Source organism: Marmota monax, unplaced genomic scaffold, assembly GCF_021218885.2.
Source record: "Marmota monax isolate L192 unplaced genomic scaffold, Marmota_monax_Labrador192_F-V1.1 WCK01_AAM20220418_F8-fsc00051, whole genome shotgun sequence".
In the NCBI taxonomy this organism is placed as follows: domain Eukaryota; kingdom Metazoa; phylum Chordata; class Mammalia; order Rodentia; family Sciuridae; genus Marmota; species Marmota monax.
The window spans coordinates 16,589,408-16,603,283 of NW_026695202.1; the positions used below are offsets into that span (position 1 = coordinate 16,589,408).

At 49.0% G+C, this 13,876-nt stretch overlaps 1 protein-coding gene across 1 annotated transcript; it reads right to left on the bottom strand.

Moving 5' to 3' along the window:
• Positions 1-3,968: 3,968 nt before the first annotated feature.
• Positions 3,969-10,610, bottom strand: Pkdrej (polycystin family receptor for egg jelly). Its single transcript, XM_046429611.1, has 2 exons — positions 6,281-10,610; positions 3,969-6,166 (listed from the first exon to the last, which is right to left on the bottom strand). The coding sequence occupies exons 1-2, from the start codon at positions 10,608-10,610 to the stop codon at positions 3,969-3,971; spliced, it is 6,528 nt and encodes a 2,175-aa protein (XP_046285567.1).
• Between the last annotated feature and the right edge of the window lie 3,266 nt (positions 10,611-13,876).

Here is a 13,876-nt window from a genome sequence, read left to right on the forward strand (position 1 = left end):
TAGTCATTAGCAGCCCAAAAATGCATAATGACAATTCAATTCAGTTATCTTTGATTTCTTGCCAATTTTTAGTTATGTAGGAGTCAGAGTTCCACACATAATTTTTGTTTTGTTCTTATAAAGGTATATTTATCAAGGTAAGTGGATATAACATCGTATGTAACAGTTTGCATATCTTATAGCTTTCAAATATTTGTACATAAGGAGATTTATATTCTGGCCCTGCGCCCCACAGATTTTAGGAATGGGCTTGGTGGGGAAAATAGTTGCATAAATGTTATGGTAATATGTGGCGAGCCAGCCATGGGCTGTATGTGTGAGCTATGAGCATTTTGAGCGCACAAAGTGGACTGGACTGAGGATGCTGCTCTGTCTGGGCTGTGCACATATGTGTCCCTTTCGCTCACTCTGCCTGTGATCCCTACACAGCGTATGAGATGGGCATGGCCTTCCAAGATGTCAGTCAACCTGCTGACAGGAAGACATCACAAAGCTAGACTCAACCCCCTGAAGTTAAACTCAACCTGGCCCCTTGCCTCATTTGAATGGCATCCCCCCAATAAAACCCAGGTTTGAGGTGTGCTCCCTCTCTTTCTTGCCTGCCCTACCCCCCTTGTGGAAGCTGTGGCTGAAGAGTGGTCCTGAACCTGGAAAGGTACTTACCATGTCTGTGTGTTTATTTAGTCAGCCAAAATTCACTTGGAGTGACCCTGATCGGTTTAGTCGTGTGTCACGACAGTAATACTTATAAATTATTGATAAATGTGGTCTTAAAATGTGTCACAATACTGAACAAATATTGTACATCGTATTTCGGAGAAGACTGAAAGGAAATCTGAACATCAAAAGTGACCAAATGCAGATTAAAACCTAAAGCTAATGTATGACTAATAGTCATCTTTCTGTTAACTGTAACAAACACTTGAGACAAAGTTAGTTTGGGCTCATAATTATAAAGATTCAGTCCATGATCAGTTGGTCCTGCTGCTCTAGGCCAGGCAGTAGTCATGAGGGGAGTGTGTGGCAGAGCAGCACCTCTTGCCTCATGGCTGGGAAGCAAAAGGGGGGCCCAGAAAGGGACTAGGTGAGGTCCCAGGATCCCACTCAGGAGCACTCCCCCAGTGACCGAACTTCCTTCCACTGGGCTTCCCCTCTTAAAGGGCCCATCATCTCCAAATAGCACCAGGCTGGGGACCAAGCCATTAACATATGGGCCTTTGGGGGGCATTCATGATCCAAACTGCAGCAGGGGAGGACTAGGAAAAGTTAATTCCTGATGGCATCCCATTTTGCTGTTAAGTACAATCCTTTTCATCCTCACCATTCTACAAATAACAAAAAGGTCTAAAGGCCTACATTTTGCTTTTAGTGCTAACTAGTGAAATCCTAGAAGCAGACCTTGAAAATTCAAGTCTTCACAGTAAACAAAAGAGTTTGAAATAGATGAAGGACATACCCCACTCTCCTGTAGCTAGAGGAAGATCTCTCAGCATTTGAAGTTTCTTTAGCCATTCTGAATTAGTGAGGGGAAAAATTGAGAACAAAGCCCCAGAACATCTGTCTTTTCAGTGCAATACAGAGAGCCAGGAGGGTGTTCCTGACTGCTCCCAGTTGTCCCAGAATATGCCTACCCTGTTGCTGAAAATACAGTGAGAACAAGGTAGTCTCAAAAGATTCTTCCAGAAATTATTGCCAAGTTCTGTGAAAATGGCCTTCAAAAGAAACTTAATTTTGGTTTGTCATGCTTGATACTCTTATCTCCCTGATAGTTAAAATTAGTGTGTCTGTGTTTCTTTGTTTCTTGTCTTTGGTTTTCCTGTTAAGAGGAAACCCCTGTTTTCTCCCCTTCCCCAACATGCCTGAGGTTGTCCTGTGACTGCTGTATTTCTCACCAAGAAGCTGAGACTCTGGTTTCATATGGCAGGACCAGCATCTGCCATCCTGGTCCTCAGCCAAGCCTCCTCCAGCCTTTGCTCCTGAGCCCTCCTTCCTGGACTCTGCTGTAACCAGGCCCCCAGTGCTTCTCTGAGGCCTCTCAGGTTGTGCTGCCCTCTCAAGCCATGTGTTTATGACCACGACCCTTCAGGCTCATCAGTAACTCATTCTCTTGCCACAGCACTGGGTCAAGAGTTGTTAGCTGGCACTGGTCCTGGGAAACACTTGCTCCCATCCCTGGTGCTCCCTTCTTGGGAGGCAGCCAGAGTAACCCTGAGACAGCTCAGCCCCTGGAGGAAGCAGACCCTTTAGCTGGTTGCTGAATTTGCAGAGCATGCCTGGTTGTACCCATCCATGGAGTCATATGAGTCTTGCCTGCTCCCATTGGTTGTCACCTCTGAAGGCAGCATTGCCTGCCATAGGGCTAACACCCCACAGACTAGTTAGTGCATGGGGGGTGCGTTTGACCACACTGCAGCCAGCTTCCGTCAGTAAAAAGCAGTCATTCAGCCCCATGTGGACTCTTTAACAGTTTGTCCAGTAGTCAGGTGATCTAATATGAAGGTGTGCTCCAGGAGGGAGTGGCCTGTGGGGGCCAGCCATGCCCATGACCTCCCCACCAATGGAGTTAGAACATCTATATCTGCCCTTATGCTTACTGTGTGAGTAGCCTTGAGCAAGTTGCTAGGCTTCATTTTCTCACCTGCCAGAGAAGCCTAAGCCTGCCTAGTTCTCTGGAAGATATGGAAAATGTGCACCTGGGGACGGGGGCCTGCCACTGCCATTCCTGCACAGGTCAGGGTGACCAGATGCCAAAGTGGTGTCCCTCTTTCCCTCTTCTCTGGCCCTTGATTGAGGACAGGCACTGTGTGTGTGTGTGTGTGTGTGTGTGTGTTTCCTTTAGTAGTGAGATTGAACCAGGGACGCTCTACCACTGGGCTACAACCCCAGCCCTTCAATGTTTATTTTGAGACAGGGTCTTGTTAAATTGCCAAACCTGGCCTGCAACTTGAGATCCTCCTGCCTCAGCCTCCTGAGTGGCTGGGATCTCAGGTATGCAGCACTGCTCCTGGCACCACAGGTGTATCTGCCCCTCAGGTAGAAATCACTGCAAGTCTCAGAAGAAACCATGCATTTAATTCTGATAAAACTTAAAGTGACATCTACATAAACAAACGTGTTTCTAAGTAAAAATATAACATATATTAGCCCTTGTTTCTTTTAAACAATAAACCACCATTGCTTATTCCTATATAATGCATATGCCATAAATAATCAAGTGCCCGAGCCATGAATGGACATGCTGCTATATTATATATATATATATATATATATATATATATAGACTGTGCTGTATTTCACCATGAGCCCATATGTACCTTTTTAACAAAAGCCACGCTCCTTAGTCAGAATATAAAAAGTTGACTTGAACTGCAGTAACATGAAGGAGTAAATGGAAAATTTCAGACTTGAAGGGCTCCCATCCCTTCCCTAACTCAAGGGGAAGTCCTAGAACTCCCCACAAGGCACCTGGAACTCTAGCCATCAGGAGTAGGGACGAGGAGGCTCCATATCCCTGGTCTGCAAAGGGACTCCCGGGGAGGCCAAGCCATCTGGGGCTTTGTGTGGGCAGCAGCTGTGGATCTTGCAGCTGGAGGCTGCCCCGCCCTGGCCAGTTCCAGAGTGGGGCCTCATGCTTTTTTCTTCAAATCTGGTCCTCAAAACCAGTGGGTATAACTACCCCAAACTACTGTGAGCTCCCAAGAAATGGGGGCTTCACCTGGACCAGGAGTCACCGAACCCATCTAGAGGGAAATCAATCAGGCATTCCACATTGTGTGCCTCTTCTCTCCTTGAACAGTCTGCTCCTACTTTTCACGGTCCTGACAGCAGGGCCCAGAGTGGGGATACTTCCAAATGTAGGGCTGTACTTTGTGAAGGATCTGGGTAGAAAACATGGCTGAGTCACTAAACCTTCCTTAATCCCACAGACTGCATTTGGAAAGCACTTCTATCTCTTGACCTGTTACTGATCAAACAACGAGGTAGACCATTTTCTTCCCATTGATGTTTCTGGTCTTCAGCCCCAGGTACCGGTGGCTGTTCTTCTCTGGCTGCCCATACAGCATGGTGGCGAGGAACTCCGACTCATCCTTGTGCTTAGACTGAGGGGTCAGAAATGTAAATGCAGCTCTTAGTTTGCGACACAGGTAGGTCATGGCTTCCACCTCATCCGATGGCTCCTCATACACAGGCTGCTTCATCTCCTCATAAGCAGAGAGGATCACAGCCTGAAATAAATTGATCAAGATACAGATCATCACCAGCATGAATGATGACAGGAACAGAACCCCAAGAACTCTGTTACTTGAAAATTCAGTGTCCTGAAAAGCCGAGACGCAGTAGGAAAATATCGTCTGAGTGGCATGAATCATGTTACTGTAGTGCCATTCATGCTGACCAAAGACCAGGTAACCAAAAGCCATGTACACAAAGAAATACACAGATACCACAAAGGCCATGTGGCAGATGCCAGGCAGGGCGGCCTGGATGGCCCTTTGAGCCAGGCGCACATCATAGAAGAATCTGGAATACCTGAGGGTCTTCAGAATGGTCAGAAATAACAGGAAAGCCAGAATAATCCTCATGGTGTGATCTATTTGAGAAACCGCGTGGAAGGGAATGAAGTCTTCGGGGCTGGACAAGTAGAACTGAATCACACCAGTGGCCAAGAAGTGCTTACTGACAAAGAGCATGATCAGCAGGGTAAATATGCATTTTAAAGCAAAGTTGAGCAGATTATAAACACTTTTCATGTAGGAGGCTCCTTCTTGCAAAATTACGTAACCCTCATCCACAATATAGGCTAGAAAAAAAATGAGAATGGCCACATACAAGTAGATCTCTGCTGATGTTTTCCTGTTGAAGTCAGCAAGTGGGAAGGAGTGTGTGGATATGCTGGAGTTGACTACCCCCAGCTGTGAGACCTCAAATAGGACTGAAATGCTACAGAACAGGTTGACGTCTGGATTAAAAGTCGTTAGTTCCAGAATCACAGCCCATGTCTTCTCATCAAGCCATTTGCCTCCTTGGAGTTCTTTGAGCCTCAATGTGGAATTAAACTGCTGCTGTTCTGGAAAAAAATAGAATGCATACCCTCCAGATCCATAGGTATTTAGCAGTCCATAGGAATAATACACCCATTTTTTTTCTCGAGGCTTATAAGTAAACCCATTGGCGGCATTGTCTGTCTCACGCTTGCTAACTGCATTCCAAAAGCTAGAATAGTTTTTTGTGTCTTCTGGGTCAGTGCCGTACTTGGGACGACAATGGATCTCTTTTGACATGCTGTTCTCCACGAAGTTCTCAGAAGGCAGGCACACTCGTTCCCCAGCTTTTGCTCTCACTTGCCTCAGGAGGGGAAGGCCAAGGATTTTAGAAGAGCTATCAATAAGAAACGTTGGGTTCAGGTCATTGTGGAACAAAGGCAAGAGTACACCATCAAGCCATCTGTAGATGTCTTGCAGCTTTGTCACAGCAGCAAGATCCACAGAGAACTGATCCCGGATGAACTGATTATAGTAGAAGCTATCAGTGTGACGCAGCAGGGCAATAAGGAGCAGCAGAAGGGCCAGGAAGATGAAGTGGGTCAGAAGATAGCTCAGGAACAGGATGGCCCTTCTCCTGATCCTCTTCTTCCTTCTGAATATTCTGATTTCATCCTCGGTGAGAGGCTGGTACATCCTCGAGCCTTGGAGGTTGAGGATGTGCTTGTGGAAGGTCTGCATCTCCTTCGGAGGTACTATCAGCTCCCGCAGCCTGATCTCAATGTAACCATGCTTGGTTGACCAGGAAAGGTTCTTGCAGTACTTCGGCTTACTTGTTTTGGCAGCCGACAACAGTATAATCTTACAGGGCTGCACCAGAAAGACTGACTGACAGAATGAGCACACAGATGCAAAGAGCCATTCCACTGACTTTTCATAGCCGTAAGTCAGCCCATAAAATATGATGAAGAATGATGATATGCTACAGGTGGAAAACACCAGGAACCATGCCACATAGACACACCACGAAGGCAAGATAACCTGGGGCTTCTTGTTAAGGTGCTGAGGACTCTCTTGCTGAGAAGGAACATCTTGATCGTCTTCTCTATTTCTGTTACTGGCATTTGTGTTGGTCCTGTGGATGTTTGAGGTGTTGGTCTCTTCACTCACACTTTGCTGCTCCTCTTTAAAAGTGACCCGAAGAAAAGACTTAGAAGGCCCAGGCTTGACCCTTGAGATTCGGCTTGTCGGTTTCTTGATGGTTGGGGCTCCCCTGGCGACTGGGGTTTGCCTGGCACTCGCTGTCCTCTTGGTGCTTGCCTTTTCTGGGGTGTACCCCTTGGAAGTTTCGTAAGCATGCCACTTGTCCAGGCCCTCTTTCCAGTACCCACTTTCTTCTGACAGAAGGGGATGCTTTTGAGGAGCCACCTCATCCGGACTCACTTGAGGCCTCTTCTGGGAGTAAGTAAAGAAAAATGTTATTAATAGATGAACAGGGATTGTAATTATGACACTTTCAATTCCTATCATCATTGATCTGATGTAGCGTCCCTCTTTTGTCTGTTCTTCTACGTTTAGATTAAAGAACATGATGTTGCAAACGAGGGAGCTGAGCAACATGGCTAAGCAGCAGGACAGTCTTTGGAGCCTGTTGAACGACTTCGTAACAATATTAGTAAAAACAGAGAACCACAAGTGGTTCTTCCCTAGCCTCCTGGTCATATCTATCAGGAAGTAGTCCTTTCTTTTCAGAGGCTCATCTGGGAGGGTAACAGGAAATGTTTCTTCCAAAGTGGTGTCAACAGAAAGCCACTTCCGGCATATGAATAGCCAAATTTGTCTGTTAAACAGATTTTCCACTTTGATTCTACTTAAATACCAGCTTGGAGCTCTTCCCTCATTGTTGTGCCACACACGGATGGAATGGATGTCCCCCAAGTCACTTTTTGTTGTAAGGAGGAAACTGTTGATGCTCCCACGGTAGAGAGTCTTAAAATGTGGATGGCTTAAACAATGCACATCACTCTTACTCTTTGTTCCACTAAGTTGGACAAAGACATTGGCCCTGGTCCCAGCCCCCCAACGACTCCCTGTAAAAACAGTGATCAGGTAGCACATGCTGTCATAAGGATCATTATCGGGCAGAATTATCACATGGTCCCGAAGAAACTGGTCCATCTCATCCCTGTGCAAGGCCCAGAAGGCCAGCACTGTGTAGAGGAGTATGATGAACAGCACAGTGAAAAGGGTTACAGGGTTTTGGCTGACATTCCTGATGACTGTGAGCCGTAGATCCACAGTATTTGGAATCACGATCACTCTGGCCGTCACAAAGTGGGTGTGCAGGCGATGGTAGGCCAGATTGAGTGCACCCAGCTGCCGCCTGGTCCTCACCGCGCTCTTGCAGACACAGTGCACTGTATCCCAAGTGGTCTTCTCACCCAGCATACAGGTGTCCTCCTTCCAGTCACTCTGGATCCCATACATGTCCATGCAGTGCACACTGAAGAGAGAGATTCTCACTAGCTTGTCACTGGGCTCCAGGACAAAATGAGGTGCCTGCAGAACCATGGATATGGTACACTTGGGTGAGTGGCTGCGCTGAGCTATGATTTGCAGCACGGATGGTGGCAGGCAAACCACGCGGGCCTCCCTAACGGCACAGGCTACGTCAGACAGGTCACTCCAACTGTGGTCTACAACTGGAGGGACGTCGTGAGCCATGATGTAGACAGCGACCACATCAGCGGGGGCACCCTGACTGCCTGCGTACACAAACACCTTGAACAACACAGTTACTTCTGTAACAAAATGGATCAGCACCTCCCTGACTCTTCTGATGTCCACTTCGAATTCAAACCCCCCTGTTGTTTTCTTCAAGGACCCCTCACGCTCCTTGCTGGGTCCCACCGTGAGATTAAAGTTCGCAGAGGTCAAGTTTTTTCTGACGAGGTACACATCTACTACATCAGGTGTGATCTCTATCACTTTTCCCTTTTCTGTGGCCCCTGTCATTCTGAACCCAATCACCCCTGCAGAAGTGTTTTCTGCAGCATTTAACCAAGGAAAGGGGTAATCTGTGAACTCATAAAACATCATAGAAACTGGAGCTTTTGCAGGGAGACCAGGAACCCTGCTTGCATTCAGTGTAGCATGGAAGCAATTTCGGCAGCATTCCTCATTTCTGAAAGCCTGGGAAACGTCCCACTTTTCAACTCTCTCCACATACATGTTCAGCTTGGGAGTCCTCAGAATAGTGGTCTCATTGCTCGGCACTTTGTCAGCCAGTATTGTGTCTGACAGAGATTCTACTACTTTGAAAGGGTCTTCGACCACTCGGCCCTTTTGAACGATCAGGTGGAGGATATTGGATAAGCTCATCAGGATTCCAGTGCTCATGATGTCTGTCTGCTCAGAGCGAAAGTTCTTGTCTTTTCGTTGATACTCCTGCAGGGCCTGGTTTGCTTGCCATAGCTTCTCTAGGGCTTTCTGCTGAGCAAGTTCAGTGAATTCGGAGCCTTTCTGAGTTAATTTGGTGATGATCATCACTACCTGGCCAATTTCATCCAAAGTGTTTACAGGAAGCTTGAAAGACTGTTTGACAAGTTCTTCCTGGAGATTGACTTTGTCACCTTGGAGTGTTGGTTCAGTTTTCATGCTATTCAAGACAGAAGCCACTACATATATCAAGTAACCTGCAGGTAACATGTCCTGCTTTTGAAGCAAAGTGGACAGCAATGAAGTGGGTCCTGTGGTGAGATGGACTAACTGATCCAACACAGCCTTTGAAGGGTTTTTGTCAGTAGGAGCCTGTACGGTGGCATAAAAGGTCACCTGAGAAAAAGCCCCTAGGGAGTCATAAACCTGAGCGTAAAACTTCAAGGCATAATGATTCGCTGGCACACCAGCAGGGAGAAAGGAAGGAGGTGCCGTGGACCCTGTCCCCAGATACAGGGTGGTCCCCATGGTGTTCTCCTCCACTGAACTGATTTCTCCAACACTCTCCACATCGGAAACAATGACTTTATATGTAAGGGGAATGTCTTTATCCTTGAAATTACTACACTGGACAACAAATTTAGTAACGACTGCAAATCCTCTAGCTGGATTAACTTGGCATTTCCCAACTTGAGGCCCCTGGTTGATGATGAAGCCATATCTAAACACCATGGTCATGCCCTTCCAACTTGTCAGAGAGAGAGAAACCCAAAACCGAGCTTCAGAGAAATGTGAAAAGGCAAAAGCTTTTACCAACAAATAAGCACTATTCCTCCCCGTTACAGTTTGCCGCGTCCAGTCAAATGACACCTCATCACCTGCTGAGGACAAAATCGACCAGTTGTAGAAGTCCCTGCTGACACAGTCTTTGCAGTTGAGGAACAAAGAGAATCGATCCGATACGACTAAACTCTGGCCGCAGTTTTCGGTGCAGGAGACGTGTGCTGTAGGCAGTGGTCCCGGGAGCACACGCACCCTTTTATCAGAAAATGCTGACTTGGAACCCTTCTTCACCATCATTCTGAAATAATACACTCTGTCCCCTTTAAGTGTTTCTGGGGCCAGTGTCAGTTTGGGGCTGGAAGCCTGCAGCCAATTCAGATTAGTCTGCTCTGGGTGACAGACTTCCTTACTAAACACTGTAATTTGATCTAAATGGTAGTTGCTTAGATTTGTAGTACAGTACCAAGAAAAAACGAGCCCCTCTAAGGGCCTGTCTGCATCTGGGTCAGAAGACTTGCTTCCATCCAGAATCAGCTCATCTGTGAAATTCACTGTGACATCAGCGCCTCCAAGAAGGACTGCCTTCAGCGGGTGTCCGCTAACCTGGACGTACACGGCGTCTGTCGCGGATAAGACTTTTCCATCCGGCTTGTTGATGGTCATGCTGAAATTAAACACATACACTCCCTGCTGCAGAGTGAACTTGGGGATGCGTAAGAGGGGCAGATTCGCCTGCAGCTGAACACGCAGAGGACGGGTCCAGTCGGGCACGTGGTTTACGGAGCGGACGGGAAAGATCTGCCACTTGTAGACAATGTACACGTTCATGCGGCAGTCGTGCTGGACGGACGCGTTGACGGAGCTATCTTTCATCCAGATGAAGGGCACGGGGTCTTGGTCCCTGCGGATCTGCACGCGGTGGATGACGCAATCGGCCAACTGGCAGGACTCGGAGGGCGCTGTGCTCCTGCTGCCCGACGAGTTGGCCGCCTTCAAGCCTTCGCGCGCTGGCGCGCTCGCCCGACACCTGCTCCGGCGGCCGTCGGGGGGCTGCACCGAGCGGGGCGTGGGGCGGGCTCTGCCGGGTCCTGGCACCCGCGGGCTGGAGGTCCAGGCTGGACTCCAGGACGGGCGGCGGGCGCGGGGCAGGGCGCGCACGCGGCGGTGGGGCTGGAGGGCCGGGTCCGCGCGCCTTGGGGCTGGGGCGCCGCTCCGGGGGACGCCGCCCTCCCGGGCCGCGCGGGGCTGTGGGCGAAGGCGGGCGAGGCTGCCGCGCTGCCCGGAGCCAGGGGCGCTCCTGAGGGCGCCCGACGGCCAGGCCAACGTCCCGCGGCGGCCCGCGGGCGGCGGGAGGTGGCCCAGGCCCAGGCCCAGGCCCAGGAGCAGGAGCGCGGGCCCAGGCCGCATGGCGCCCGCCGGGGAAGCTGCGAGAGCCGCCCGGCGCCGACTGGCCCAACGGCCAGTGGGCGCGGGAGCCGCAGCAGCCGCGAGAGCAACTGGGACAGCAGAGCTCGGGCAACAGAGGTCACGGGGAAGGTCCTTGAGGGTGTCTCAGGGACACAGCGAGGCTTAGGATTAGGAAGGTTCTTAGAGAAACTGGGACATGTGAGGTCACAGGGGCAGCTGGGTCTCAGAATCAGGGAGGTACACAGAGCAGCTGGAACACTGGAGGTCCCAAGGTAAGTGGAGTCTCAGAGTGGATCTGGTGGGGACTCCAGAACAGCAGGGGCAAGGGAGATGGTAAGGGCTCACTGGGGTCTCAGGAACAGGAGGTGGCGAAACCCTTGTGCCACCTCTGTTGGCACTGGTGTGCAGGCCCCAGGGCCCAGGGTTGCTAAGTGAGGTTGATTCCAGTGGGTGTGACTATGAGGGGAGAGGAAGGGTGTCTGAGGAAGGGGCCAAAGAGTCAAGGGGAGAAGGGAACGGGCTCAGGGCTCACAGGGTTGTCTTCCTTGATGGAAAATAATTTGAGCACACATCAGAGGTATAGAGGAGGTATAGAGAGGTACAGAGGACAGGCGATACACATTCAGGGGAGGATGGGGCCATCTCAAGAAGGAGAAGCAGCCTTTTTGAAGTTCGGCCCTTCTTTTAGAGGAACCTTGGTGAGGGGTGGGTATGGGCTGGTGTGTGGGAGTGAGACCAGTGACTTGAAGAGAGGTTCTGGTGACCCGGCCAATCTGAGGATGCTCAGGCCAATGAGGTCTTCATGATCTGATCAATAGATGGGCCCTGGAAAGTCTCCTAAATTAGAGATTTTTCAAAATATTGTATTTATTAGGGGTCAAGAGTGCACAGGTGGATTTACAGATTTCCCAGGAGTTTGGGATGATGGCCTGGGAGAAAGGCAGTAGGGGACTTCTGTATTGATATCTTATTTCCTTGTCCTTCCTTTATGTCTCCTTTGTACCTATTTCTTATTCCTGCTATCCTACCTTATCCTGACCCACCAAGAAGGCTCCTTAGCAAAAATCTCACTCCTTGGGAAGACCAGTTCCCCCATGTTGGAAGTCAAGAGGCACTGTGAGCTCCTAAGGCCCCGGGGAGATCTGACTTCGGGTACACTTTCCCTACTTCTCCTCGTTTCCATGTGCACACACCAAGGAAAGATTGTGTGAAGACGGGAAGGGTGCCATCCATACACTAGGAAGGGGGCTACCAAGAATTTGATCACACCATCACCCCGATCTTGAATTTCTCTCCAGAAGATGAGAAATAAGCATTTAAGCCACCCAGCGAGTGACATTCTGTTGTGACAGCCCAAGATTAGGGGAAATGTCAAGGCTCAGGGTCTCCGGTTGGGGTTATCAGAGACCATGTCGGGAAGAGGTCCCAGTGGAGAAGACCACAGGCCATGGAGTCCTTCAGAATTTACAGGTCAAGCCAAAGCATAGCTGGAGAGGAGCAGGGCTGGATGGGGGCTTGGGGTGCACAGGAATGAGGGGAGAGGGCTTCCAGGCAGGGAGCAGCTGGCTATGCCAGATGTGCTGAGTCACCAGAGAGGACGTGGGTGAGGCTGCTGTTGGACTTAGGAACAGTCTGTGGTGCCCCGGACAAGAGCTGTGTCTGTGGTGCTTGGTGGTGTGGGGACAAAAGTTTGAGTGAGGTGGGCTGAAGGGGGAACCGGAGGGAACAAGGAAGTGGAGGCAACCACATACAACTCTTTGGGTTAGTGCAGAGACCTTGTGGAGCCAAGGTGTGGGGCAGTACCTGGGGGGAGTAGGAGAGGTGAAGGACTTTTTTTTTTTTTTTTTTTTTATAATGGGGATGGAACTCAGGATGCACTGTACCACTGGGCTATAATCTCAGCCCTTTTTATTTTGAGTCAGGATCTCACGAAGTTACCTAGGGCCTCCATAAGTTCTGAGGCTATCTTTGAATTTGTGACCCTCCTGCGTCAGCCTCCAGAAGCTTTGGGATTACAGGTGTGGCCAACACACCCAACACAAAGGTCATTTTAACTGTTTATAAACTACTATGTACAAAAAGATCAACTAAATACCACCCAAGTGCCCATATCCCAGCCAAAGAAACAATGCCAATACAGCTAAAAACCTCTTGAAGAATTATTTCATCTGCAAGAAAATCCCACCCCCACTAGGTAATGATCAATCCAGGCCTAGTACTTCTCACTCACACGTTTCCTTATTGTTTTATTACACAGGGACAGATCACTTAGCAATCTGTCAATTGCAGGCTACTAATGTAATCCTGTAATGCCACCCTACTGTACATGTTCTTCTACAAACTGTATTTGTGAGAATCATTCATGTTGATTCAGGTAGCTTTAGTTATTCATTTTCACAAACTTGTAGTTTTCTACTGATGGTAGTCAAAATTGGTTTCTATGTTATTTTCTATGACCAGTAATATAGCTATCCAACCCCAAACATGTTCCCTCTCAAATGTAACTAGCATGTTGGCTAAGCAGAACTCCAATTTTAAGAAAAAGAATTTATATCTCCTCTCCCTACCCCCAGCTCATTCAGTCTCACTGTAGGAGGCCAGTTCTTTCCCACACCTTGGATAAAAAGTGTTCTGTTCACCATTAGCTTCAATGAAAAGTTACTTTTCTGTAATTAACCTATCCAGGCCCATGTAATAGACCTGACTTCATTCTACATTAACTTCTCCCAGTCCAAGCTCTGGTCTTTGTCTTCTCCCCAGGTCATCTCTCACCCCTAAGTAGAATTGAAAGGGTTAAGAGAGAGAGAGAGAGCGAGAGAGAGAGAGAGAGAGAGAGAGCGCAAGCAGAAAAAGGGCCTAGTTGGTGGTACCTGTGTGACTGATGGCATCAAAGTTGACTTTTCCTTGGAGGATTCAGTGAGCTCTTGTGAAGGTCTCTTACCAATGGTCCCTCCATTAGGCAGGGCCTCTCCTAATATCCTTTGATCCTGGGTGTGCAGATTTTTGGGTCACCCTGTACAAGCCTACCACCCCTCCAGATGACCCTCTTGGGTCAAGACCTGCTTTCCCTGTAGGCCCATGCTAAGGCCCAAGGAAATACCAGCACCCTTCGCTCTACCAGAATTTCCTGGGATTGTAGCCTCCTCCCCACTCCAGTCCCACAGCCCCTGCTTCTGCTTGTCCCTCAAAGCCACTGTTACCAGTGGACACCAGCTTCTGGGCCCCAGGCTCTCCAGGGAGGCAGGTTGAGGGGTCTCAGGAAGGTC

Coding starts and splice junctions, on each gene's coding strand:
- Pkdrej (XM_046429611.1), bottom strand. CDS start 10,610: ATGCGGCCTGGGCCCGCGCTCCTGCTCCTGGGCCTGGGCCTGGGCCTG. Junction 6,167..6,280: donor AAGCACCAAGAGGACAGCGA/GTGCCAGGCAAA, acceptor TCACTTTTAAAG/AGGAGCAGCAAAGTGTGAGT.